This window comes from Salmo trutta, chromosome 37 (assembly GCF_901001165.1).
Source record: "Salmo trutta chromosome 37, fSalTru1.1, whole genome shotgun sequence".
Classification (NCBI taxonomy): Eukaryota; Metazoa; Chordata; class Actinopteri; order Salmoniformes; family Salmonidae; genus Salmo; species Salmo trutta.
In genome coordinates, this window is record NC_042993.1 from 12,816,271 (window position 1) to 12,843,128 (window position 26,858).

Here is a 26,858-nt window from a genome sequence, read left to right on the forward strand (position 1 = left end):
TATCAGTCACATGAGTGCACACACACACACACCACACACACACACACACACAGTCGAAAACGTAATCTTTATTTACTCATTCCAAGGGGGAAAATAGAATAAGCCACTGGTTCTATTTTAATGAGGATCATTCCGCCTGCTTTAAGACCTATTCTATTTCTGGAGGAGGTCTCCCAGGAGATCTCAGATATTATTTATTATTACTACTCTGTATTGGGAACATTCTCACCAAATTGGCCTGAAAACGTAACTGTTGTGAACACAGTTGTGGAAATATTTACAGTTAGGGTCTATTTGAGATCATGCACGTGACTGATAATGATGAAGTCTGTGTTCTTCTACAGTCTATTCTACATGCGTTTCCCCCACATTGCCAGGCATCTGCGGTTGTCTCTACCCAGCTACCCAGATATGAAAGAGATTCATCCCAATGATTCACCAGACGGCTGGTGCTGTCTCTCAATTAGGTGTGTTATTTTCCATCATGGACTGTCAAGACACATTTGTCTCATTACTGAATAATTGTCTTAAGTTCCAGTCAAAGTGACAAGCAGGTATTCAAATGAAAGCCTATTCTCTCCTGCTGCCGATGCATCATGGAGGAGTGGAGAGGAACTATAATCTGCTAAATTGAAGGTTTGACAGCCTAATACAGGCACGTCAACGTCCATTTCTCTTCTCTCATGTCATGGGCGGTTTGATATATTATGTGCAGAAGAAGTTCCCAACGGTACGAGTAGGAATGGGAAACAAATTGAGAAATGAATTAGCTTAATAATACGAGATGGTTTTTCCTCTTTATACACCTCTTTTCTATACCCTTTTTCTACACAATAGAACAAAATACACTGGAATAAAAGTGAATATACATTTGTCAATCCCAGGTGGCTAATAAGGTTGCTGAACCAATGCAGTAACACAAACCATACAATCAGTAAAACCTTTCCCTACATGCTGCACCACATTTTCACTTCTTGAACTAAGTAGAGATGAAATAGAAATGATCCCAGTCCTGCTCTACAAAAACCTGAGAGTACATACAGACATCTTTAGCGCAGTTTCCTGCAGCGGGTTACGTGAGCAAAGAGAATGCAAAGTGATTTTTAGATTTGGGTGAAACTCTAAAAAAAAAAAAAAATAGAAGAGTTGTCTCATGAAAGGCAGCTTTGAAATAAAAACAGAATTAATGGTTAATATTTGATGAAGGCTGATTTGAATACATGCTAAAGCTAAAAGAGTATGGTGAACCTCTTTAACTATTGATGTTGGCTAATGGCTTTGATGGCATGGCATACACGTTCCTCCCTGTCTGGACCACGTGGTTAAAGAACACCAGAATACAATACAACCAGTAATTCTAGCATTGCATTTAGAGTACATGGTGACTAAATGCATTTGCATGTTGGGTAGGCTATAGCAGCACAGGGCTTTTAAAAATGTGTAACACGCATTGAGGTATGTCTTTTGCCATTTAATAGCCATAGAGGTAATAGAAAAACAATGCATAACTGACAGTCTGTTATTGAATGTAAAGTATTATTTCAATGTCCAATGTTCACCATTGTACAATATGTTGACAGCACTGCATTACTGTAAGCTTGCTGAAGACATCTGTAGAATACAGTAGCCTATGTGCCTGTTATTCTCAGCCATGGTCAGTGGACTTCAGGAAACAGCAGAGTGAGCACCCCCTTTTACACATCAACGGGACAGCAGTGGAGAAGGTGGAAAGTTTAAGTTCCTCGGCGTACACATCACGGACAAACTGAAATGCTCCACCCACATAGACAGTATAGGGAAGAAGGCGCAACAGCGCCTCTTCAACCTCATATACTAACCATGTGTATGTGACGAATAACATTTGATTTGGATTGTATTCACCTATTTGAAGACTACCTGCTGACATCTAGAAGAGAAGAAAAGGTTAAGAAAATGTATTATATCCAGTGGTCTGGTGCAGTGTGGCCAGTGGCATGTATTGTGAGGAGGAGGAGAAGGAGGAGGATGTACAGCATGTTGAGAAGTAAAGAACGTGACTGGATGGGGACAGTCCAAAAGCCACCCCAACTCCTGCAGCGAAGACTGTGTCCTCTGTTTGAGGGCCTGAATTGGCCCCTTTGTCCATTGTGACTGGCCTGGACTGGTGTCTCACTGTTGTGTAATATTGTAGTGGCTGGAGAGGCTGTGCTGACAACTCTCCAAGAGCATCGCCCCACAGGGCTATAACTGATGGAATCAATGCTGTTTCTGCATCATTTCAACCCACAAAAACAAATGTGATGATGTTGAATCAACATGGAAAACCAATTGCATTTGGAAAAAATTTGCATAAACGTAAGGATATTTAGTAACTTTTAACCTAAATCCAATGACACTGTGATATTTATTTGTTGATTTCACTTTGAATTCACGTTAGTTGACAACGTCTGTGCCCAGTGAGGGTATTTTCCTTGTTGTGTTTCTCAGTACAGTACTAGGCTTTTTCAATGCACTTTCTTACTGGAAGTTCTGCACTAATTGAATCTGTGAAGGACAGTTCCCTTCCCACTAATCTTTGATGATGCTTAAATGTATGAGTACTGTGAGAATTAAGTATTTTTTAATTTAAACTTTTTGGGTACAAGAGGATATCAGAAAGAGAGACATGCAGACACACAGAGAGGCATTCAAAAAGAGACATGCAGACACAGACATGGAGAGAGACATTCAAAAAGAGACATGCAGACAGACATGGAGAGAGACATTCAAAAAGAGAGACGCGCAGACACACAGACAGGGAGAGAGACATTCAAAAAGAGACATGCAGACACACAGACATGGAGAGAGACATTCAAAAAGAGACATGTAGAAACACAGACATGGAGAGGCTGTCAAAAAGAGAGACACGCAGAAACACAGACATGGAGAGGCTGTCAAAAAGAGACGCGCAGACACACAGACAGGGAGAGAGACATTCAAAAAGAGACATGCAGACACACAGACATGGAGAGAGACATTCAAAAAGAGACATGCAGACACAGACATGGAGAGGCTGTCAAAAAGAGAGACACTCAGACACAGACAGGGAGAGAGAGTCAAAAAGAGAGACGCGCAGACACAGACAGAGAGAGAGACAGTCAAAAAGAGAGACATGCAGACACAGACATGGAGAGAGACATTCAAAAAGAGACATGTAGAAACACAGACATGGAGAGGCTGTCAAAAAGAGAGACACGCAGAAACACAGACATGGAGAGGCTGTCAAAAAGAGAGAGGCAGACAAAGACAAGCAAACACAAACACAGTAAGAAAAAGAGAGACAGATAGACAAACACCAGCCGCAAACACCAGCTGTCAGGCTATGAGACAGACAGACGAGAACCACTAACACAGAGACGATTGAGGCAGACTGACAGTGAGAGAGACTAGTCTGGAAGACAGAGAACAAAAAAGAAAGTGGGGAGGCCCACGTGTGAGAGCCAGCAAACAGAGAGAGAAAGAGTGGGTGAGATTTAAAAAAAAAGTGCAGTGAGCAAGGGATGGAACGAGGAAGTCATGAGCAGAAGGGTGTGGTCGACTAACGGTTCCTCAATGATTCCTGACTGACACAGAGGAAAGGGACCGTGGATGCTGCTCTGAAACGAGCTCTGGAACTACGCGACAACTCAGGATGGACACCAAGGTGAGCTGAATGACTTTCATTGGGGACTCAAAGAGGAGAGGAAGAAGGGAGGGACATTGGTACTCATGAGAAAGGGAGAGAGTATGATATGTGAAGTGAGAGACAGAGAGAGAGAGAGAACGTGTGGCGGATGTTCGAGATTGACAGACGGACGGTCAAACAGCCTAGATACACAGAAAGATAAACAGACAATGAGTGAGTGAGTGAGTGAGTGAGTGAGTGAGTGAGTGAGTGAGTGAGATAGATAGAGACGGCCAGACAGGGGGTTAGAGGGGTGAGAGAGAGTCTGGTAGGGAGGCTGGGACAGCCCCAGGCGAACAGGCCCTTGCCTTGACATATGCTTCAGAGGCTTCAGAGTGTAAATTAGGACTGGCGTGACCCGCTAATCTGAGCTGTCAAGCCTCATGATGCCCACTGACGCTTACCTGTCATCGCCTCCCCTGCCCTGAGGACATGCTGCCATCAGAATAAGTCAGGGGAGGCATCTCAGCTAGGTACTGATACAACACCAAAACACCCCTCTGGCTGTCAATCCCTCCCTCCTTCCCTGCCTTCATCCACCTCGCTCTCTGCTCTCCATCCCTCTAGAACAAATAATCATTGGGTTCCTCGTTGGTTTACTGATGATGTTATTTTTCTGTATACACTACTGCTTTTTCTCAGAACTAAAAGGTTGTCAGGGTGATTGCAATTCTCCTCAGAATGAATGTGTTTACTTGTTTGCCTGTGTTATTTTGTGTACGATTACCATATGGTGCAGATGAAGAGTGATTAGAAAAAGCTATTATGACCCTGTACACTAGTTGTGTGTCTCAGAGAAAGCTCTGAGAGTAGCACCTGATTGCTGTAAGTGTTGTTGTTATGACAGATCCTCATTCCGCAACTAGATTTTTAATTGGCGACACAAAGGAGTTCAGAGACATGATTTACAGTGTGATGGCTGAGGGAGCGGCGGTAGCAACACAATGTACTAAGGAGCATGTGGGAGGATTCCCTTTATAGCCACGGACTCTCTCATCTCCACATGACCTCAACCTTCCAGTACAGCTAAATCAGGGCCATGTGCTGTGTGCTAGGTGATGATATGTGTAACTATACAGAGATCATGGCATTCAGTTGGAAAAATGGAAACAGGGCATCCGTATAATTCCATGGATTAGAAAATGAGAGTGCACTCATCTAGTTTGTATATTGTATTATACATTTCGTTTGAGATTGTCAGCCATCTTCATTGCGTGAAAAATGTGCTTGACTGCACTTAGGTGTGGGGAGGGGAGTGGTAGAAACAACCGCTATACAATTTCCTGTACAATTTCCTGTGTTTCAAAAGACATGTAGCCTCAGTAACTGACATAAAACCAGTAACATGGCTACTTCCTCTTTATACTGATATTAGTCATGGGCCTACATGAACGCATCCCTTGTTCCACACAGTAGCTCGTAGTGTCTGTCTCGTTGTGTAGAGTACCTTTAGAAAACCATTAGAGAATCATTACAAAACCATTACAGCTACTGTAAAGATAGGAGCTGGTTCTGAAACCTGTTACTCAGCCCTATAATGGGCAGAGTGTGAGTGTGTTTACGTGCAGCGGGAGCACACAAACAAGCAGGGCGTTAATGAAGGTTGATAGATGTGTGGTTGTCAATTGTCTGTTGTAATCTATTGTCGGTATAAGAGATGTGCCTGTAAGTGATCTGTATTCATTGCAGTGTCACCTGTGCTGCTTAAGGGCCTTTGCTTATCTTGCAGATTTCCAGCTGAAGTAATAGTCAGCTTAATGCTGTATTAATTACAGACCCTGCTGAGACTCTGTACCACAATCAATCTCTCACTTACATCTCTCTCACGTCTTTCAGATTCAGCTGAACTGGATGGCAGTATGTCTGTTTCTCACACTACCAGGTAAGCCATGAAAAATAGCAATTTATTTCTCTCACACATACATGCGCCCACGGTCAAACACACTGTTCTCATATAAACATACTGTATATACACACTCTCTCCCTTTCTCATCTCAAACTAAAACAGGGTCTTCAACCTTTCCTTGCCCAGGGATCCCCGCCCAGGCAAACCGGTGACCCCCATCATATGTTAGCAGAACATGAATGTTAATCACAAGGACAAGTAACCAACATTTCAAAATGAATAGATCTGGTAGATAGGTTTTCATTATTTTCACCTCCGCACATTATAACTGGAAAAAGTGTAAACTCTAACATAGCCTATTAGTTAGAAAGGTAACTCCAAACTAGGGCTGCGATGATTATAGCATTTTGGGTAACAATTAAATGTAATGCAAATGGCCACAGTTGTCATGTGTCATTTTTGTTGAATTTTTTTTGGAGCTTTTTTTACATCATAATGCATCTTTCAAAATGAGCTACGACATACCTAACGAATACAACACAGCTTTGGTGACACCCCTGTCTCAAAAACGAATGATTTTGACCACCTTGAACTTTTGGAAACGAAGCTTCTCCTCCCAACTGTGCCGTTCTGCTCGTAAAATTATTACTAACTTCACCCTCTCTATGTATTCATTCTCCTGAAATGAATGTATTATGATAATTGTGATTACCTCGACTAACCGGCGCCCCCGCAAATTGACTCTGTACCAATACCCCTTGTATATAGTCTCTCTATTGTTATTTTACTGCTGCTTTTTAATTACTTGTTACTTTAATTTCTTATTCTTATTCAGATTTTTTAAACTGCATTGTTGGTTAGGGGCTTGTATGTAAGCCTTTCACTGTAAGGTCTACACCTGTTGTATTCGCCGCATGTGACTAATACAATTTGATTTGATTTGGACTTTATTTGATAATTATACGATATATGTGCCAGCCTTAATCCACATCCATGTTGGTTAATAGCAGCTGTTTAGCTGGTTAAAGGTTAGCAATGTGTTGGAAAAAATGTATGTCCAAGTCAAAAAAGCTTGCCAGCAGCTAGCATCATTCGCCGCGACTGGTATTCTCGGGAGCTTTTTCAAAGCCTATGTCAGATATTCCAATAAGTGTAATTAGCTCAATATTTGGAGTTGAGAAAAACAGACATCATTTAAATTTAAGATATCCCCTCTTTTCTACTGTAGGTATGTAGCACATTCATAAAAATATATACATTTTTTACATATATTTTTGCGGCTCACCTGCTGTACCTCCGCAGACCCCTAGGGTCCAAACAGTCCTGAGTCATTCCAACGAATGTATCTGTTTTTCAGTGACATCTCTCCTCCTCTGAACCACACTGTAAATATCTAAAATGACCTCACAGGGATTCAGCAACAGAACTGATTTCCCTGTTAGGAAATTGATTCAGTTCTAATCACATTTGCTTGTGGGAACCCAGTGGGCCCATAGTGGGCTTGTAGCGATTCATCATGGAGTGGTTAATTGGAAGGTATTGATGGGGAGTGGAGTGTGTACAAAGGCCTGCTTCTCACGTCTCTCAGGGCCAGGACAATCTACCTCTGTGTTGGCCAGAGCAGCCCCTTCATAACAATGCTGCACTGCCCGCTCTCAAGACTATTATTATCACAGATTTTGAATACATGCACAGCACTCTATCTACCCAGCTAACAATTCTAGGTAGAGAGAATGTAATGTTACCCTTAATGTTCCTTTAAGCGCACACAAGCCTAAGATCACCATGCGTAACGTCAAGCGTCGGCTGGAGTGGTGTAAAGCTCGCCGCCGTCTGGATAAGTGGAAACACTTTCTTTAGAGTGATGAATTACGCTTTATCATCTGACTGTCTGACAGACGAATCTGGGTTTGGGGGATGCCAGTAAAACACAAGCTGCCCCAATTTATAGTGCCAACTGTAAAGTTTGGTGGAGGAGAAATAATGGTCTATCTTTCATGGTTCGGGCTAGGCCCCTTAGTTCCACTGAAGGGAAATCCTAACGCTACAGCATACATTGACATTCTAGATGATTCTGTGCTTGCAACTTTGTGGCAACAGTTTGGGGAAGGCCCTTTCCTGTTTAAGCATGAAAATTCCCTCATGCATAAAGCAAGGTCCATACAGAAATGGTTTGTCGAGATCGGTGTGGAAGAACTTGACTGGCCCGCACAAAGCCCTGACCTCAACTCCATCGAACACCTTTGGGATGAATTTGAACGCCGACTGCGAGCCAGGCCTAATCGCCCAACATCAGTGCCCGACCTCATTAATGCTGGCTGAATGGAAGAAAGTCTCCTCAGCAATATTCCAACATCTAGTGGAATGCCTTCCCAGAAGAGTGAAGGCTGTTATAGCAGCAAAGGGGGTACCAACTCCATATTAATGCGCATGATTTTGGAATAAGACACTTGACAAGCAGGTGTCCACATACTTTTGGTCATGTAGTGAATTTGTGTGAGAGTGGACAAACAAGATCAATGAGGGCCCCCCGGTCGGTAATTCAACAATGATTACTACAAGTTTAGATAGCTGCCGGTAGACTTACCAATAAAAAAAATATATGCTGACATGGGCTAATTGAGTGACATAACAAGAGAAAAACTGCTGATGCACAACAAAATTTCGAAATGGCACCTTGTGTATTCTACTATTTTAACTCTCAATAGTAAGTTGAGACCCCAACTGAGTTCCTATCATTTACTTTTACTTTTAAATTGTTCCGCGGGCATACACGTTGCCCGTCCCTGCTCTAGGGCATGTGCTTATTAGTCCAGTATAGTTAGGCCCTGTCCAGAAGAAAATCTAACCCCTCCTCCTTTGGCACTTATGTAGATGAAACAACTCGATAGGTGTAAGCAATAGGTTGAGTGCACTTTGTAGTAAATCTCAGCTATGTTAAAAGTACCCTGAAGAAAAAAACGATTTCATTGATCATAGTAATTCAGGAGTATCATTAAAACAGCTTAACATGCCCCAACAATATTAGACAACTGTACAGAAAGCTCTTAAAATACTGAAATAAGTCAATCAAATCACTGAGATCACAGTACCGTGAACCAAGACGTTCAAAATTCAAATCCCAGGTGAAGACATGTTGAATAATTATTGTGTAAATGCACATTCACAATGTAATCATCTATTTTAAAGTGTGCAAAATGTGTAAGTTAAAAACACTATGTTAAAAGCACTGTGTGTGTGAGTATCCCTAACATTCACAACAGGCAAAGAGCTATCGGTGGTTCCCCATTCAGGGCCTTGATTGGCTCGGCAACAGTAACAAGGCGTGATCTGTAATTATACTTTTTTTGGGGGGGGGGGGGGGGGACACTTCTTAGGGACCATCAGGCGACATCCTAACAACTGATACACAGAAATGTTCCAGCAATGTTCCATTGAAACGTGTCTAGAACATTAATACATTATGTTCTGAGAACATGCAACCGTGTTCTGTGTATGTTTGGTGGGACGTTGATGGAAAATTCTCATAACACAGAAACATGAATGTTATTGCAACGTTACCATGAAACGTGTCTAGAACATTGATATTTTAAATTCTGAGAACATGGTAACCCCGTTCTGGGTAAGTTCTATTTGACATTAAGGGAATGGTCTCTTGGAAACATACCTTGCACATTACCAGAACAGTCCTATGAAAACATTACTTAATGGCTTTATGACACTCTTAAGGGAATGTTCTCTAAAGTTGTGGGAACATTTGTTGTTAGCTGAGTAACTCCCTCCCTTTGTCCCTCCCACTGGCTGTGTGTGGACACATTCTGAACCCTGGCTGCTGCTAAGAATACATTACTCAATTGTTGTGGAGAATAATTGCAGCAGTAGCTATGTTTTGTGCTTCCGACTGTCTTGTAATGTGTTGTTTAGGTTTTACCCAACTGCTTTGTTTGTGTAATGCTTGAAAAGTCATTTGTTTTCTGTCAACAGGGTCCCTTGCTCAGAGCCCTACCACCACACACCCCAAAGTGACTCAGGTGGCGAATGTTACTGCCGCTCCCTCTCCAGCCAGAACTGGTACAGTCCTCTTTGTCATTTCTAGATGTTGTCACATGGGGCTATTTCATATTTCTCTCTAGCTTAACTCAAGAACTTCACTCTTAATAGGACCTTTTAAATCTTTTTCACCAGCAGGATGAATGGAAATCAATGTCTGTATTCCATGGCAGCTAGCTCACCAATGTCTGTAATTACTTTGTAATTACTCAGTTGGTAGAGCATGGTGTTTGCAACGCCAGGGTTGTGGGTTCGATTCCCACGGGGGACCAGTACGGGGGGAAAAAAAAATGTATGAAATGTATGCATTCACTACTGTAAGTCGCTCTGGATAAGAGCGTCTGCTAAATGACTAAAATGTAAATGTAAAAAATACTTTGTCCTCCTCATAACTAGCTTTGGTTCAGTAGCTGTAATCAATGAGGAATTACTGTGACTTGCGAAAGAAGTCACACTTTAAATAATGTATAACTTATTTCAGACTATTTCATTAATGGAACTTGCGACAAAAGAAATCGTACTTATTATTTGGAACACTGCTCCTCTTACACCGTTTAAGCTAGAAACGGCTTTCAACCTTTAAAAACACGCAGGCCGGTCAGGACCAGTGTGATTGAAACCCTTCATACTTTTTAACCTATTAAGCTTCTAATAAACCTCACCCACTTTAATGGGATTTCTTCTACATTCTAAAGCTACCATTGTTAAAGAGCCATTGAACACGTCGATTGGCACGTGTGTTTTTCTGTTGCTCATTTGAAAAACGATATTTCAGTCTTGGCAGTGTGTTCCTCACTGATTCCGCGCTTGGTTAATGATTTTTGTCCCCCATGAGACACTATAGATGCGGAAGCCTTTTGAATTAATTTAAGATAACTACGTTTTTGCAGAGGATGTTTTAGTTGCGCAGTTTTACATCTAACTAAGGTGTTTGGTGCAGTATTTCTCAAGTAAAAAAATGTGTGACATGTCTTATGTAAACAAAGTCAGAGCTGCTGGGCAGATCTGTCTCACTGTCTATTACATTGAATAGAGAGTAATCACCGCAGCTGTTCACCCTATGTTAATGGGAAAATGGACATCATCAACTCAAAACCCACCTTTCATTTACCCGTTGTGACGCCCGGAGGTTCCAAACTCTGTCGTAGACGAGACTAACTTTATGACCAAAACTTTATGACCACACTTTTGACACAAATCAGCTACTTTGACCACTTTCCCAACAAGCTAGACAAAAACCTAGAGTGTATGAAATCTTAAAATATCTTCTACCAATCAAACGATATAGCTGTTTTAGTTATCAAATCAACTTACTTTTCCTCTCAACTTTTACAAACAACTGACATTTTGACCACTTTCCCAGCAAATATGACACAAACATAGATGGTATGACATATTGATTTCTGGCGGAGATGACCGGCTCGCTTCGCGTTCTTAGGAAACTATGCAGTATTGTGTTTTTTATGTATTATTTCTTACACTGTTACCCCAGGAAGTCTTAAGTCTTATTACATACAGCCGGGAGGAACTATTGGATATTAGAGCAACGTCAACTTATTATTACAATATTATGACCAGGAATACGACTTTCCCGAAGCGGATCCTCTGTTTGGTCCACCACCCAGGACAATGGATCTGATCCCAGCAGGCGACCCAAAACAACAGCGCCGCAGAAGGGGCAGACGGAGCGGTCTTCTGGCCAGGCTCAGTAGACAGGCACATCAACCACCACTCCCGAGTATACTACTTGCCAATGTCCAGTCTCTTGACAACAAGGTAGACGGAATCCGAGCAAGTGTTGCCTTCCAGAGAGACATCAGAGATTGTAACATTCTCTGTTTCACGGAAACATGGCTCACTACGTTAACAGAGTCGGTACAGCCACCTGGTTTCTTCACGGATCGCGCCGACAGAAACAAACATCTCTCTAGTAAGAAGAAGGGCGGGGGTGTATGCCTTATGATTAACGAGTCGTGGTGTGATCATAACAACATACAGGAACTCAAGTCCTTTTGTTCACCTGACCTAGAATTCCTTACAATCAAATGCCGACCACATTATCTACCAAGAGAATTCTCTGCAATTATAATCACAGTCGTGTATATCCCCCCAAGCAGACACCTCGACGGCCCTGAAAGAACTTCATTGGACTCTATGTAATCTGGCAAACCACATATCCTGATGCTGCATTTATTGTAGCTGGGTATTTTAACATGGCTAATCTGAAAACTAGGCTCCCTAAATCAGCATATCGAATGCGAGACCCAGGCCGGCAAAATCCTGGAACATTGTTACTCTAACTTCCGTGACGCATACAAAGCCCTCCCTCGCCCTCCTTTTGGACTGGGATATGTTCCGGATAGCGTTGAACAACAACATTGATGTATACGTTGATTCGGTGAGCGAGTTTATTAGCAAGTGCATCGGTGATGTTGTACCCACGGCAAATATTAAAACCTTCCCCAACCAGAAACCGTGGATTGATGGCAGCATTCGCGCAAAACTGAAAGCGCCAACCACTGCTTTTAATTAATCAGGGTGTAAGGGCTGTCTTCAGGAATGGACCAAAATGCAGCGGAGTTAGTGTTTGTCATATTTAATAAAGCAAAAGAGAACACTATACAAAAACAAACTGAGAAAACCAACAGCCAACAGTCCTGTCAGGTGCAAACACACTAAACAAGAAACAATTACCCACAACCCCAAGGAAAAACACACACTACTATATAGGACTCCCAATCAAAGGCAACTCAACACACCTGCCTTCAATTGGGAGTCCAACCCCAATTAACTAACACATAACACAAAAACTCTGCCACGTCCTGACCAAAACTAATACAATTACGCCCTCTGCTGCTCAGGACGTGACACAGGGCAAGGCGACCGGAAACATGACCGAATACAAACAGTGTAGCTATTCCCTCCGCATAGCAATCAAACAAGCTAAGCGTCAGTATAGAGACAAAGTAGAGTCGCAATTCAACGGCTCAGACACGAGAGGTATGTGGCAGGGACTACAGTCAATCACGGACTACAAAACGAAAACCAGCCCCGTCGCGGACCCCGATGTCTTGCTCCCAGACAAACTAAACAAATTCTTTGCTCGCTTTGAGGACAATACAATGCCACCAACATGGCCCGCTCCCAAAACCTGTGGGCTCTCCTTCACTGCAGCCAACATGAGTAAAACATTTAAACGTGTTAACCCTTGCAAGGCTGCCAGCCCAGACGGCATCCCTAGCTGTGTCCTCAGAGCATGCACAGACCAGCTGGCTGGTGTGTTTACAGACATATTCAATCAATCCCTATCCCAGTCTGCTGTTCCCACATGCTTCAAGAGGGCCCCCATTGTTCCTGTTCAAGAAACCTAAGGTAACTGAGCTAAATGACTATCGCCCCGTAGCACTCACTTCCATCATCATGAAGTGCTTGAGAGACTAGTCAAGGATCATATCACCTCCACCCTACCTGACACCCTAGACCCTCCAATTTGCATACCGCCCCAATAGGTCCACAGACGACACAATCACAATCACACTGCACACTGCCCTAACCCATCTGGACAAGAGGAATACCTATGTAAGAATGCTGTTCATCGACTATAGCTCAGCATTTAACACCATAGTACCCTCCAAACTCGTCATTAAGCTCGAGACCCTGGGTCTCGACCCCGCCCTGTGCAACTGGGTCCTGGACTTTGACGGGACGCCCCCAGGTGGTGAGGGTAGGAAACACCATCTCCACCCCGCTGATGCTCAACACTGGGGCCCCAAAAGGGTGCGTTCTCAGCCCTCTCCTGTACTCCCTGTTCACCAATGACTGTGTGGCCATGCACGCCTCCAACTCAATCATCAAGTTTGCAGACGACACAACAGTGGTAGGCTTGATTCCCAACAACGACGAGACGGCCAACAGGAAGGAGGTGAGGGCCCTTGGAGTGTGGTGTCACGAAAATAACCTCACACTCAACGTCAACAAAACAAAGGAGATGATGGTGAACTTCAGGAAACAGCAGAGGGAGCACCCCCTATCCACATCGATGGGACAGTAGGGGAAAAGGTGGAAAGTTTTAAGTTCCTCGGCGTACACATCACCAACAAACTGAATTGGTCCACCCACACAGACAGCCTGCTGAAGAAGTCGCAACAGTGCCTCTTCAACCTCAGGAGGCTGAAGAAATTTGGCTTGACACCAAAAACACTCAAACTTTTACAGATGCACAATCGAGAGCATCCTGTCGGGCTGTATCACCGCCTGGTACGGCAACTGCTCCGCCCACAACCGTAAGGCTCTCCAGAGGGTAGTGAGGTCTGCACAACGCATCACCGGGGGCAAACTACTTGCCCTCCAGGACACCTACACCACCCGGTGTCACAGGAAGGCCAAAAAGATCATCAAGGACAACAACCACCCGAGCCACTGCCTGTTCACCCTGCTATCATCCAGAAGGCGAGGTCAGTACAGGTGCATCAAAGCTGGGACCGAAATACTGAAAAACAGCTTCTATCTCAAAGCCATCAGACTGTTGAACAGACATCACTAACATCGAGTGGCTGCTGCCAACATACTGACTTTTTAGATATTACTGCATGGTCGGAACTAGAAGCACAAGCATTTCGCTACACTCGCATTAACATCTGCTAACCATGTGTGTGTGACCAATAAACTTGGATTTTATTTTATATTCGTCTACTTTTCTGCAATTCAAATCTGATATCAGAACAGAAATATCTTCTACCAATCATACAATTTAGCTGTTTTAGTAAGAGCATCATGTACTTTTATCTCAACCTTTTGAAAGCATTGCCATTTTGACCACTTTCCCAAGTTAGACAAAAACGTAGAGCGTAGGAAATCTTAGTCTACTTCTCTGCTATTCAAATGTGGAATCAGAATAGAATATGTTCTACCAGTCAAACGATACAGCTGTTTTATAACAACATTGCCAACTTTCTCCCAACTTTTCAGAAGAACTGCATTTTTGCCCGCTTTTCCAACAACTTGGACAAAAACGTAGAGCGTATGAAATCTTATAGTTCTCTGTTTTTCAAATCTGAAATCAGAACATAAATATATTTTACCAATCAAATCATAGCACTATGGGAGCAAATAAGACTGATTATGCCACACAGCTCACCCAAACTCAATAAACTAAGCCATTATAAGAAACCCCACTGACACAAACCAAACTACAATAGCGACCCCACGTACTGAAGCACCTATGTGAACTGAGCCACAATAACAATTGACCACAATAGTAGAATCGTCAGTTCACCATCAAAATAAAAGTATCGCATTGAAACTGATGCAAACAGATACAAATAGTGGATTCATGCCATATTTGGACTAAATAAGGCAAAACAAAGGTTGGAATGTTGTTGTAAATTTTACAAAATACAATAATTTGTTTAGTTGACAAATCACCTACCCAGTCAGCTAATTGTGTGTATTGAACATTCCTATTGCACTGTACAGTCTAACCTAGGGATTGTGCACTCATGAAATGGGGTATCAGCCCACTCAGTGACACCCACAGAAGACAATTCTGAACAGTTTACACAAATATTAGAGTATTGTGTTTCCCGTCCTTCTCCTCTGGTAAGTAATTCAGTTAATTGTAAAAAAAAAGGGAAAAAAAAGAGTAGGCTGTGTGTTTATATTGTAATAGTCGACACGTACAGTGCCTTCAGAAAGTATTCACACAGCTTGACTTTTTCCACATTACAGCCTTATTTTAAAACAGATTAAATAAATAAAAAATACTCAGCAATCTACACACAATACCACACAATGACAAAGCAAAAACAGGTTTATAGAAATTTTTGCAAATTTATAAAAGATAAAAAAACTAAAATACCTTATTTACATAAGTATTCAGACCCTTTGCTATGAGACTCAAAATTGAGCTCAGGTGCATCCTGTTTCCATTGACCATCAATGAGATGTTTCTACAACTTGATTGGAGTCCATGTGTGGTAAATTCAATTAATTGGACATAATCGGTCCAAGAACCCGATGGTCTCTCTGACAGAGCTCCAGAGTTCCTCTGTGGAGATGGGAGAACCTTCCAAAAGGACAACCATCTCTGCAGTACTACACCAATCAAGCCTTTATGGTAGAGTGGCCAGACGGAAGCCACTGCTCAGTAAAAGGCACATGACAGCCTGCTTGGAGTTCGTCAAAAGACACGGAAAGGCTCTCAGACCATGAGAAATAAGATCCTCTGGTCTGATGAAACCAAGATTGAACTCTTTGGCCTGAATGCCAAGCATCACATCTGGAGGAAACCTGGCACCATCCCTACGGTGAAGCATGGTGACGGCAGCATCATGCTGTGGGGATGTTTTTCATTAGCTGGGACAGGTAGACTAGTAAGGATCGAAACAGAGATGAACGGAGCAAAGTACAGAGAGATCCTTGATGAAAACTTGCTCCAGAATGCTCAGGACCTCAGACTGTGGCGAAGGTCCTTCCAACAGGACAACGACACTAACCACACAGCCAAGATGACACAGGAGTGGCTTCGGGACAAGTCTGTGAATGTCTTTTAGTGGCCCAGCCAGAGCCTGGTCTTGAACCCGATTGAACATATCTGGAGAGACCTGAAAATAGCTGTGCAGCAAAGCTCTCTATCCAACCTGACAGAGCTTGAGAGGATCTGTAGAGAAGAATGGGAGAAACTCCCCAAATACATGTGTGCCAAGCTTGTAGTGTCATACCCAAGAAGATTCTATGCTGTAATCGCGGTCAAAGTGCTTCAACAATGTACTGAGAAAAGGGTCTGAATACTTTTGTAAATGTGATATTTCAGTTGTATATTTTTCATAAATTCACAAACATTTAGAAAAACTATTTTTACTTTGTCATTATGGGGTATTGTGTGTGGATTGACGAGGGAAAAAACAGTTTAATCCATTTTAGAATAAGGCTGTAACGTAACAAAGTGTGGAAAAAGTCAAAGGTCTGAATATGTCCTGAATGCACTGTATAGTGTAGAGAATTATTTTACCATCTAAACCGACATGAAATATATTTTCCACAGCCACAAATGTTGTATTGTCAGCTGTTTGAAGCTGGTGTACAAAACTGAAAGCAAAAACTAAACTTGATAACCGGAACCATAGAAATAGTTCACACGGAAGTGATCTGTCACTTCTTAGACCTGCTTTCAATGAAGAATGACATTTCAACAGTGAAAAGAAAAAGTATGTGAACCCTTTGGAATTACCTGGATTTATGCAAAGATTGGTCATAGCGTTTGATCTGATCTTCATCTAAGTCACAACAATAGACAAACAGTCTGCCTAAACTAATAACATTTACATTTACATTTAAGTCATTTAGCAGACGCTCTTATCCAGAGCGACTTACAAATTGGTGCATTCACCTATAATATCCAGTAGAACAAACACTTTACAATAGTGCATCTAAATCCTTTAAAGGGGGGGGGGGTTAGAAGGATTACTTTATCCTATCCCAGGTATTCCTTAAAGAGGTGGGGTTTCAGGTGTCTCCGGAAGGTGGTGATTGACTCCGCTGTCCTGGCATCGTGAGGGAGATTGTTCCACCATTGGGGTGCCAGAGCGGCGAACAGTTTTGACTGGGCTGAGCGGGAACTGTGCTTCCTCAGAGGTAGGGAGGCGAGCAGGCCAGAGGTGGATGAACGCAGTGCCCTTGTTTGGGTGTAGGGCCTGATCAGAGCCTGAAGGTACGGAGGTGCCGTTCCCCTCACAGCTCCGTAGGCAAGCACCATGGTCTTGTAGCGGATGCGAGCTTCAACTGGAAGCCAGTGGAGAGAGCGGAGGAGCGGGGTGACGTGAGAGAACTTGGGAAGGTTGAACACCAGACGGGCTGCGGCGTTCTGGATGAGTTGTAGGGGTTTGATGGCACAGGCAGGGAGCCCAGCCAACAGCGAGTTGCAGTAATCCAGACGGGAGATGACAAGTGCCTGGATTAGGACCTGCGCCGCTTCCTGTGTGAGGCAGGGTCGTACTCTGCGAATGTTGTAGAGCATGAACCTTCAGGATCGGGTCACCGCCTTGATGTTAGTGGAGAACGACAGGGTGTTGTCCAGGATCACGCCAAGGTTCTTAGCACTCTGGGAGGAGGACACAAGGGAGTTGTCAACCGTGATGGCGAGATCATGGAACGGGCAGTCCTTCCCCGGGAGGAAGAGCAGCTCCGTCTTGCCGAGGTTCAGCTTGAGGTGGTGATCCGTCATCCACACTGATATGTCTGCCAGACATGCAGAGATGCGATTCGCCACCTGGTTGTCAGAAGGGGGAAAGGAGAAGATTAATTGTGTGTCGTCTGCATAGCAATGATAGGAGAGACCGTGTGAGGATATGACAGAGCCAAGTGACTTGGTGTATAGCGAGAATAGGAGAGGGCCTAGAACAGAGCCCTGGGGGACACCAGTGGTGAGAGCACGTGGTGCGGAGACAGCTTCTCGCCACGCCACCTGGTAGGAGCGACCTGTCAGGTAGGACGCAATCCAAGCGTGGGCCGCGCCGGAGATGCCCAGCTCGGAGAGGGTGGAGAGGAGGATCTGATGGTTCACAGTATCAAAGGCAGCAGATAGGTCTAGAAGGATGAGAGCAGAGGAGAGAGAGTTAGCTTTAGCAGTGCGGAGAGCCTCCGTGACACAGAGAAGAGCAGTCTCAGTTGAATGCCCAGTCTTGAAACCTGACTGATTAGGATCAAGAAGGTCGTTCTGAGAGAGATAGCAGGAGAGCTGGCCAAGGACGGCACGTTCAAGAGTTTTGGAGAGAAAAGAAAGAAGGGATACTGGTCTGTAGTTGTTGACATCGGAGGGATCGAGTGTAGGTTTTTTCAGAAGGGGTGCAACTCTCGCTCTCTTGAAGACGGAAGGGACGTAGCCAGCGGTCAAGGATGAGTTGATGAGCGAGGTGAGGTAGGGGAGAAGGTCTCCGGAAATGGTCTGGAGAAGAGAGGAGGGGATAGGGTCAAGTGGGCAGGTTGTTGGGCGGCCGGCCGTCACAAGACGCGAGATTTCATCTGGAGAGAGAGGGGAGAAAGAGGTCAAAGCACAGGGTAGGGCAGTGTGAGCAGGACCAGCGGTGTCGCTTGACTTAGCAAACGAGGATCGGATGTCGTCAACCTTCTTTTCAAAATGGTTGACGAAGTCATCCGCAGTGAGGGAGGAGGGGGGGGGGGAGGGGGAGGAGGATTCAATAACACACAACAAATTATACGTTTTCATGTCCTTGTTGAACACACTGTGTAAACATTCACAGTTGAGGGTGGGAAAAGTATGTGAACCCTTGGATTTAATAACTGGTGGACCCTCCTTTGGCAGCAATGACCTCAACCAAATGTGTTCTGTAGTTGCGGATCAGACCTGCACAACGGCCAGGAGGAATTTTGGACCATTCCTCTTTACAAAACTGTTTCAGTTAAGCAATGTTATTGGGATGTCTGGTGTGAACCACTCTCTTGAGGTCATGCCACAGCATCTCAATCGGGTTGAGGTCAGGACTCTGACTGGGCCGCTCCAGAAGGCGTATTTTCTTCTGTTGAAGCCATTCTGTTGTGATTTACTTCTGTGTTTTTGGTCGTTGTCCTGTTGCATCGCCCAACTTATTTTAAGCTTCATTTGGCGGACAGATAGCCTTACATTCTCCTGCAAAATGTCTTCATAAACTTGGGAATTAATTTTTCTGTCGATGATGGCAAGCTGTCCATGCCCTGAGGCAGCAAAACAGCCCTAAACCATGATGCTCCCTCCACCATACTTTACAGTTTGGATGAGGTTTTGATGTTGGTGTGCTGTGCATTTTATTCTCCACACAGAGTGCTGTGTGTTCCTTCCAAACAATTCAACTTAAGTTTAATCTGTCCACAGAATATTTTGCCAGTAGCGCTGTTGAACATCCAGGTGCTCTTTTGCGAACTTCAGACATACAGCAATGTTTTTTTTGGACAGCAGTGTCTTCTTCTGAGGTGTTCTCCCATGAACACCATTATTGCTTAGTGTTTTACGTATCGTAGACTCGTCAACAGAGATGTTAACATGTTCGAGAGATTTCTGTAAGTCTTTAGCTGACACTAGGATTCTTCTTAACCTCATTTAGCATTCTGCGTTGTGCTCTTGCAGTCATCTTTGCAGGACGAACACTCCTAGGGAGAGTAGCAACAGTTGAACTTTCTCCATTTATAGACAATTTGTCTTACCGTGGACTGATGAACATCAAGGTTTTTAGAGATACTTTCCAGCTTTATGCAAGTCAACAATTCTTAATCTTAGGTCTTCTGAGATCTCTTTTGTTCGAGGCATGCTTCACATCAGGCAATGCTTCTACTGAATAGCAAACAAAACTTTTGTGAGTGTTTTTTATAGGGCAAGGCAACTCTAACCAACATCTCCAATCTCGTCTCATTGATTGGACTCCATTTTAGCTGTCTCCTGACTCCAATTAGCTTTTGGAGAAGTCATTAGCCGAGTGGTTTGCATACTTTTTCCAACCTACACTGTGAATGTTTAAATTATATATTCAATATAGACAAGAAAAATACAATAATTTGTGTGTTATTAGTTTAAGCGCACTGTGTTTGTCTATTGTTGTGACTTAGATGAAGATCAGATCACATTTTATGACCAATTTATGCAGAAATCCCAGTAATTCCAAAGGGTTCACATACTTTTTCTTTCCACTGTATGACTCACATATCCATGTGAATTTGGTCAGGTCGCCCAAAAAGTTGCATTTTGCAGCTTTAATGTTACTGATTAGAAACTGCCTTCTGAAAAAGGCCATTAATGCAACCTATTTTTTTATTTGTTCTGCATTCTAGGCCTATACTTGGGATATATTTTTTGTTTAAGCTAAGTCTGCTTGAGAAAGTAAATGATATGATTATGGTCTCTGTCATGCTCTGAACTGTAGGTGCGCCTACACATCCCCCCTGTCCTGTTGAGCTCAACCCTCCCAGAGTAGTGGTGATGTATGGAAGCTCAGTCTCAGTCAACTGCACATCATCCACAGACCCCGAGGGGATGGGGTGGGAGGCCACGTACGGAGATACAGGTTTGCATGGAAATGTAAACTTTGTCACCTGGACGGTGAGAAGCCTCATGGACTGGACAATAGAACCTAAATGCTACGTCAAGTCACAAAATGGAAGTCAGTGTACAGAGATTCTCTCTGTCATTCTCTATAGTAAGTTGTTTTTCTTTTTCTTATATTTGTGAGTTTTGTCAGTAAAAGCAATTATATTTCACTATATGTAACTATTTTGTCTCTAGAGACTCCAGACAGCGTGTCTATCTCTCCTCTGAGCCACTCTGGTCCAATGATGGAGGGGAAGGACTACCAGCTGCAGTGTGACATCCAGAACATCGCTCCTCTACAGAACCTGGTTGTGAGGTGGTACAAAGGGAATGAAACTATAGAGACTCAAAGGTTTAATGACTCCACAAAGGAATCAGTGAATATGTCCTCCACTATCACCATCACCCACAGAAGATATGAGGGTGAAGTAGAGTACAGATGTGAGGCAGAGCTGGACCTGGGACCAGAGGGACCAAAACCTTCTGTCTTGTCATCAAAACCTCTTAATGTTACTGTTTACTGTAAGTCTTTTTGTTTCCTTTTTGGGGGTTGGTGGACTAAAGGGACTTGATAATGGTCCACATACTATCTTCTACCAATCAGATTATAGCACTGGGGGAGCACATAAGACTGATTATGCCACACAGCTCACCCCAACCCACTAAACAAACCCACTATAACAACTCCCACACTCACTAACCGAACTACAATAGTGACCCCACTTACTATAGCTAACCCATGGCCTTCCTACCTAAAACATTCAGAATTACTACTACAATGTACTGCTACTAGTACTTCTGGGTTACTTACTACTACCTAGTCAACCTCTGAAGGCTACTTTAACAATTTTTAAAACAATTAGTGCCTCTACTATACCAGCCTCAATTTATCAACACTAACAAACTTCTGAACTTCTTCCACTAGATGCAAAATAATAGCCTAAAACTTTTCTAATTCCTTATGACTAAAAGTGTAGTAGTCTGACTGTAGTTATTTATGATTAAATATGTACTTTTGACTATGTTTCACTACTTCGCATTGAACATTTAAATGCCTCAATTTAAAGGATGTACCACTTATTTCTAACTTATTGTAGTTATTTGGAAGCTATGTTTTGTGCTTCCGACTGTCTTGTAATGCGTTGTTTAGCTTTTACCCAACTGCTTTGTTCGTGTAATGCTTGAAATGTAATTTGTTTTCTGTCAACAGGGTCCCTTGCTCAGAGCCCTACCACCACACACCCCAATCGACCGGTGAAAGTGACTCCCTCTCCAGCCAGAACTGGTACAGTCCTCTTTGTCATTTCTAGATGATGTCACATGGGGCTATTTCATATTTCTCTATATCTTTCCACCTGCCACAACTCACCGTTAATCTCAAGAACTTCACTCTTAATAGGACCTTTTTTTAAATCTTTTTCACCAGCAGGATGAATGGAAATCAATGTCTGTATACCATGGCAGCTAGCTCACCAATGTTTGTAATTACTTTGTCCTCCTCATAACTAGCTTTGGTTCAGTAGCTGTAATCAATTTGAGGAATTACGGTGACTTGCGAAAGAAGTCACACTTTAAATAATGTATAACTTATTTCGGACTATTTCATTAATGGAACTTGCGACAGAAGAAATCGTACTTATTATTTGGAACACTGCTCATCTTACACTGTTTAAGCTAGAAACGGCATTGAACCTTTAAAAACACGCAGGCCGGTCAGGACCAGTGTGATTGAAACCATTCATACTTTTTAACCTATTAAGCTTCTAATAAACCTCACCCACTTTAATGGGATTTCTTCTACATTCTAAAGATACCATTGTTAAAAAGCCACTGAACACGTTCATTGGCACGTGTGTTTTTCTGTTTCTCATTAGAAAAAACAGATTTCAGTCTTGGCGGTGTGTTTCCTGACTGATTCCGCATTTGGTTAATGATTTTTGTCCCCCATGAGACACTATAGATGCGGAAGCCTGTTTCCCTTCTTCAAAATCCCCAGAATGAATCTAAGATAACTCAAGAAATAGGAAATAACTTTGAAGTCTTTGCAGAGGATGTTTTAGTTGCACAATTTTACATCTAACTAAGGCGTTCTGTGCAGTATTTCTCAAGTAAAAAAATTTGCGACATGTCTTATGTAAACAAAGTCAGAGCTGCTGGGCAGATCAGTCTCACTGTCTATTACATTGAATAGAGAGCAATCACCGCAGCTGTTCACCCTATGTTAGTGGGAAAAAGGACATCATCAACTCAAAACACAACTTTCATTTACCCGTTGTGACGCCTGGAGGTTCCAAACTCCGTTGTAGACGAGACTGACTTCATGAGCAAAACTATCCTATTTACACTAGTATAACTGTTTCTGACTCATATCGACACCACACAGGCCATTTTCAAGGGGATTTTTAAAGGCAAACACAGATATCCAATTGACCAGTGAGAATTCTCAAGCTGTGAGCTATTTCATGCTGTGATGTCACAATCCCAGCCAATCACAAGTTTATACATTTGCTCACAATAATCATTGAATGGGAGCTATGTCACACTGTGGGCATTTTTACATGACACCCCACACTCCAGTAATAAGGTTGATATAGCAGTCTATCAAAGTAATCAGACCTGATATTTTAATATATTTAACTTTGACTATATTTCACTGCTTCACTTAATGAAAACGTTTCAAACTTCTTCAACTACCACACAAATCATTTTAAAGAGCTGAAGCAAGTCACACAATTGTATTTCATATAAAATTAAATTTCTAGTTCAAATTGTGTGGCCTTGCCACAGACCAAGGCCACACTTCTAACTCAATGTCATCCTCTCTGCTTTTCTCCTCAGCTCACACAAACAAGTCAACAACACCCACGGCTAAGTCCTTAACCGCCACAGGTAAATAACAAACCTCTTATTCCCTCCTTGACATATAAGAATGACCTGTTCCCTGAAAAATAAACACTCCTATTGGTAGTCCCTGAAACACACTGCAACAGAGCTATAGTGAATGGATGCTTTGCTATCAAGAAAATCCCATAACCAGTTCTGTCTTTCACGTCAAGGGTGCATGCAATTTAAAATCGAATTAGCTCTGTAATTAGCGAATGTTACATTCCCCTTTCTCGTTAAGATAGACAGACAGTGGATTTTACAGCACCTGACAGGGACACCACTGATATGCTTTAAAAAGTGTAATTAGACTGACCCGATTTCCTATGAGAGTCGTGCCATTTAAATATGCAGAAATTCTATTAAAAAAAGGGAGTGTTACATAAAAGGAATGCACCTGGAATATAATGAGATGTAATTATGTACAGGTCCATATGACAGAGATAAGGACTCAAAATGCTGACAGAGAAAATGTTAATTTTTTTATCTCTCGCTCTCTCTCTCCATAGTGACACCATCTCCAACCACTGAAAAAACCACCATCTTTTCTCCTGTTGCCTGGGGTAACAAAGGCATTTCCTAGCCTAACTTTGCCTTAAATCTGGAGGGGTTTGTTATTGTTATCTCACAGCAAATTTGACAGTATCACAATTCCCCGTCTCCCAAACAAAACCCTTGGAGGAGTTGTGAAACAGAAACAGAGCACCTCAGCTCACTGTCTCTAACTTGTCCTCAGATTAATGCTTGATTGTGGCTGATGTAAAAGATAAGAAGTCTCTGAGTGTGTAGCTCTGCACTGTGCAGGCTTACATAAGGGTTGAGATGTGGCTTCAACAACACATCAACTGGAACAGACCGCTCTGTTGTCATCTCATTGTGTTGTTGTTCCCATGTGACCCACCTCTCTCTTTTTTGCAAGAATATAGGCTATACCTATTATGTTCTAAAAACACACAATGCAAGTACTGTCTTTCAAACAACTAAGTGATATTGTATTTTTCTTTGGTCACAGATGAAAAGTGGGATGAACCATTCAATTATGGTAAGAGGATCTGACTTTTTCCGAAGTTAACAAATACAAGCTAAAATCCACAATGCCTCCAAACATGGGTTACAATCACATGGTAATAGACTCATCTATGTGTCACTGTGTCTGTGCTCAGACTACTACTTCCTCCGTGTTGTTGGTCTATCTATGGCTGCAGCGCTCTTCATCCTGGGTATTATGGTCATTAGCTGTGAGTAGAAAACATTTACCCTCCGTGTCTCTTTTCTTTGTCGTATTCACGCTGTTAATACTGTACTGTTATCATAAAAACAGCTATTTATATCCCTCTTATTGTCTTCCTCTCTGTCTCTCTCGTTCTCTATCACACAGGTGGTAAAGTATGCCGGATGCCTAGGTGTCATGTGGGCACAGGGAAGTGAGTAGTCCTCTTTAGCCACTTACATCAATGTGACACACACTCACGCACACATATAGTATACACCCAACCACACACGTCACCTTCAGCTTCACATACTACAACTGACACAACTGTGGCTATGCTTTTGTGGCTGTGACCTCATTATGGAACACAGGCACAATCATGCAATAGTATTTGTAATGGAAGTGTTCCAGTGAAGTGACTGACTATAAAGGGACAACGTAAAAAGCCAAGTGGACCAGCAGGGTTGCAATGGTTAGGGATATCATTCTGTGTTGGTATTGAATGCTACTGTATTCTATCTATACCATGAGTGAGTATCTGTGTGCCTAAATTAGTTTATGTAGATACAGTACTGTGAACATGGATAAATCACTGTATAGAGTAAGTGTTTAAAGTCAGTCTTGACATCAGTCATAATCACTGAATGGACTGCTGACTTAGATCCTATTGTTGACAAATGGCTTAAAGCATTGTTTGGCTGTAATCCATTGGTTTGTCAGCCATGTACAGTTCTGTAAATATTTTTTTTTGCATTTGATGAATTGATGTTAGAATAATCAATGTTTGATTCATTTAAATTTGATTATCTGACCTTAGATGAATTGACCCTGGATACTGTAAATGGACATTTCATTAATTGACGTCATGTGTGTTTTTTCCCAGGTCGTACCAAGTGGCCAGAGAGTAGTGAGGGGACAAACGTGTTACTGAGTGGCCTCAAGACACCAAAAGAGTTCATCAGAGAGACATGGAGAAACAACACTGATACAACAGACATTATCGACCATGTGCGTGTGTACGTTTGAGTTTGAGTTTTTATTTTATTTTTACTGGGACAGTGCACATTATGTGTGTGTGAAAACGTTGTTGGACAAAACTCTGCGTCTGTCATTTCAGAGATGAGAACGTGATATGTGTTTCATGTGCCTTTCCCACAGACTGCAAGTGAGACTCACTCAACATTATGAAATTACCCCTCCCTCACTCTTCTAAAGACTTACCTGTAGTTTTGAATGCAAGTTTTATTATACTTTGGCACTCATGTTTCTATGTATATTTTCAAATGCTTACCAAATGTTACAGAATACATACTGTAGATGTTACGTAGCTCAGAGGCGCCCCCAAGAGCACTGGAAGAGGTACTGATCCTTTTTTTCTCATATCCCAGAGACGGCAATTTCATGCCTAGCTTTTAACAGATCATTGTGTAGATTTTATCTGTAGATTTGTCATCAACTTTGATGATATTTTCTCTAATAAATCACATACATGTCCGCTTCATGGTCTCATTTCCACAGCTATTGTGGAGGTCCATCATGCATCTGACAGCCTCATCTAACCAAGCAGCCCCTCAGGTTCCGGGTAGGCAATTGCCAATACTACATGCCACAGGGACAATACTGACATAGGTGTCTGAGAAGCTTCCCTGTTCTACCTTTAAAGGGAACATTTACTATATTTTGTCCAAAATGTTTTGCATGTCAGCAGTCAAGTTTTCAAGATATTGGACTTTCAAGAAGCATAGTGTTTCTGGCCACACCATGATTGTCCTTAAAACAGAACAGAGAGGTGAAGAGAACATTTTAAAAAAAACTCCACAATAAACAATGGAAAAATGAGTCGCACTGACAAGTGAAGAATAGGGACATTATTTTCCTGTTAAATGTTACTTCCATACCGAATTCAACTTTGAAATGAAAATGAATTTTGCGTATGGCTGGATAATGACAAGATGAGTCACGTTTGATATTAGGTTTGTTTCCACCTCTATCGAACAGCCTGCTCAACTCTAGCCAAGCTGTTTCTATGAACATTTTTAAAATCACCTCAGAAACGGCCGAGCCTCATACAAGCCAGTGAATAAAATGGTCCTAAAAAACATTCCATTATCTGTTA

General features: G+C 42.4%; 1 protein-coding gene across 1 annotated transcript; it reads left to right on the forward strand.

Moving 5' to 3' along the window:
• Window positions 1-3,321: 3,321 nt before the first annotated feature.
• LOC115176561 (intercellular adhesion molecule 1) lies at window positions 3,322-26,237 on the forward strand. The gene is made up of 12 exons (XM_029736621.1): window positions 3,322-3,661; window positions 5,519-5,564; window positions 9,513-9,599; window positions 20,486-20,758; window positions 20,845-21,171; window positions 21,860-21,934; window positions 23,488-23,538; window positions 24,042-24,095; window positions 24,545-24,574; window positions 24,696-24,770; window positions 24,911-24,956; window positions 25,626-26,237. Exons 1-12 carry the CDS (start codon window positions 3,650-3,652, stop codon window positions 25,648-25,650), a joined length of 1,101 nt encoding a protein of 366 aa, XP_029592481.1. The 5' UTR covers window positions 3,322-3,649; the 3' UTR covers window positions 25,651-26,237.
• The last annotated feature ends 621 nt before the right edge of the window (window positions 26,238-26,858 follow it).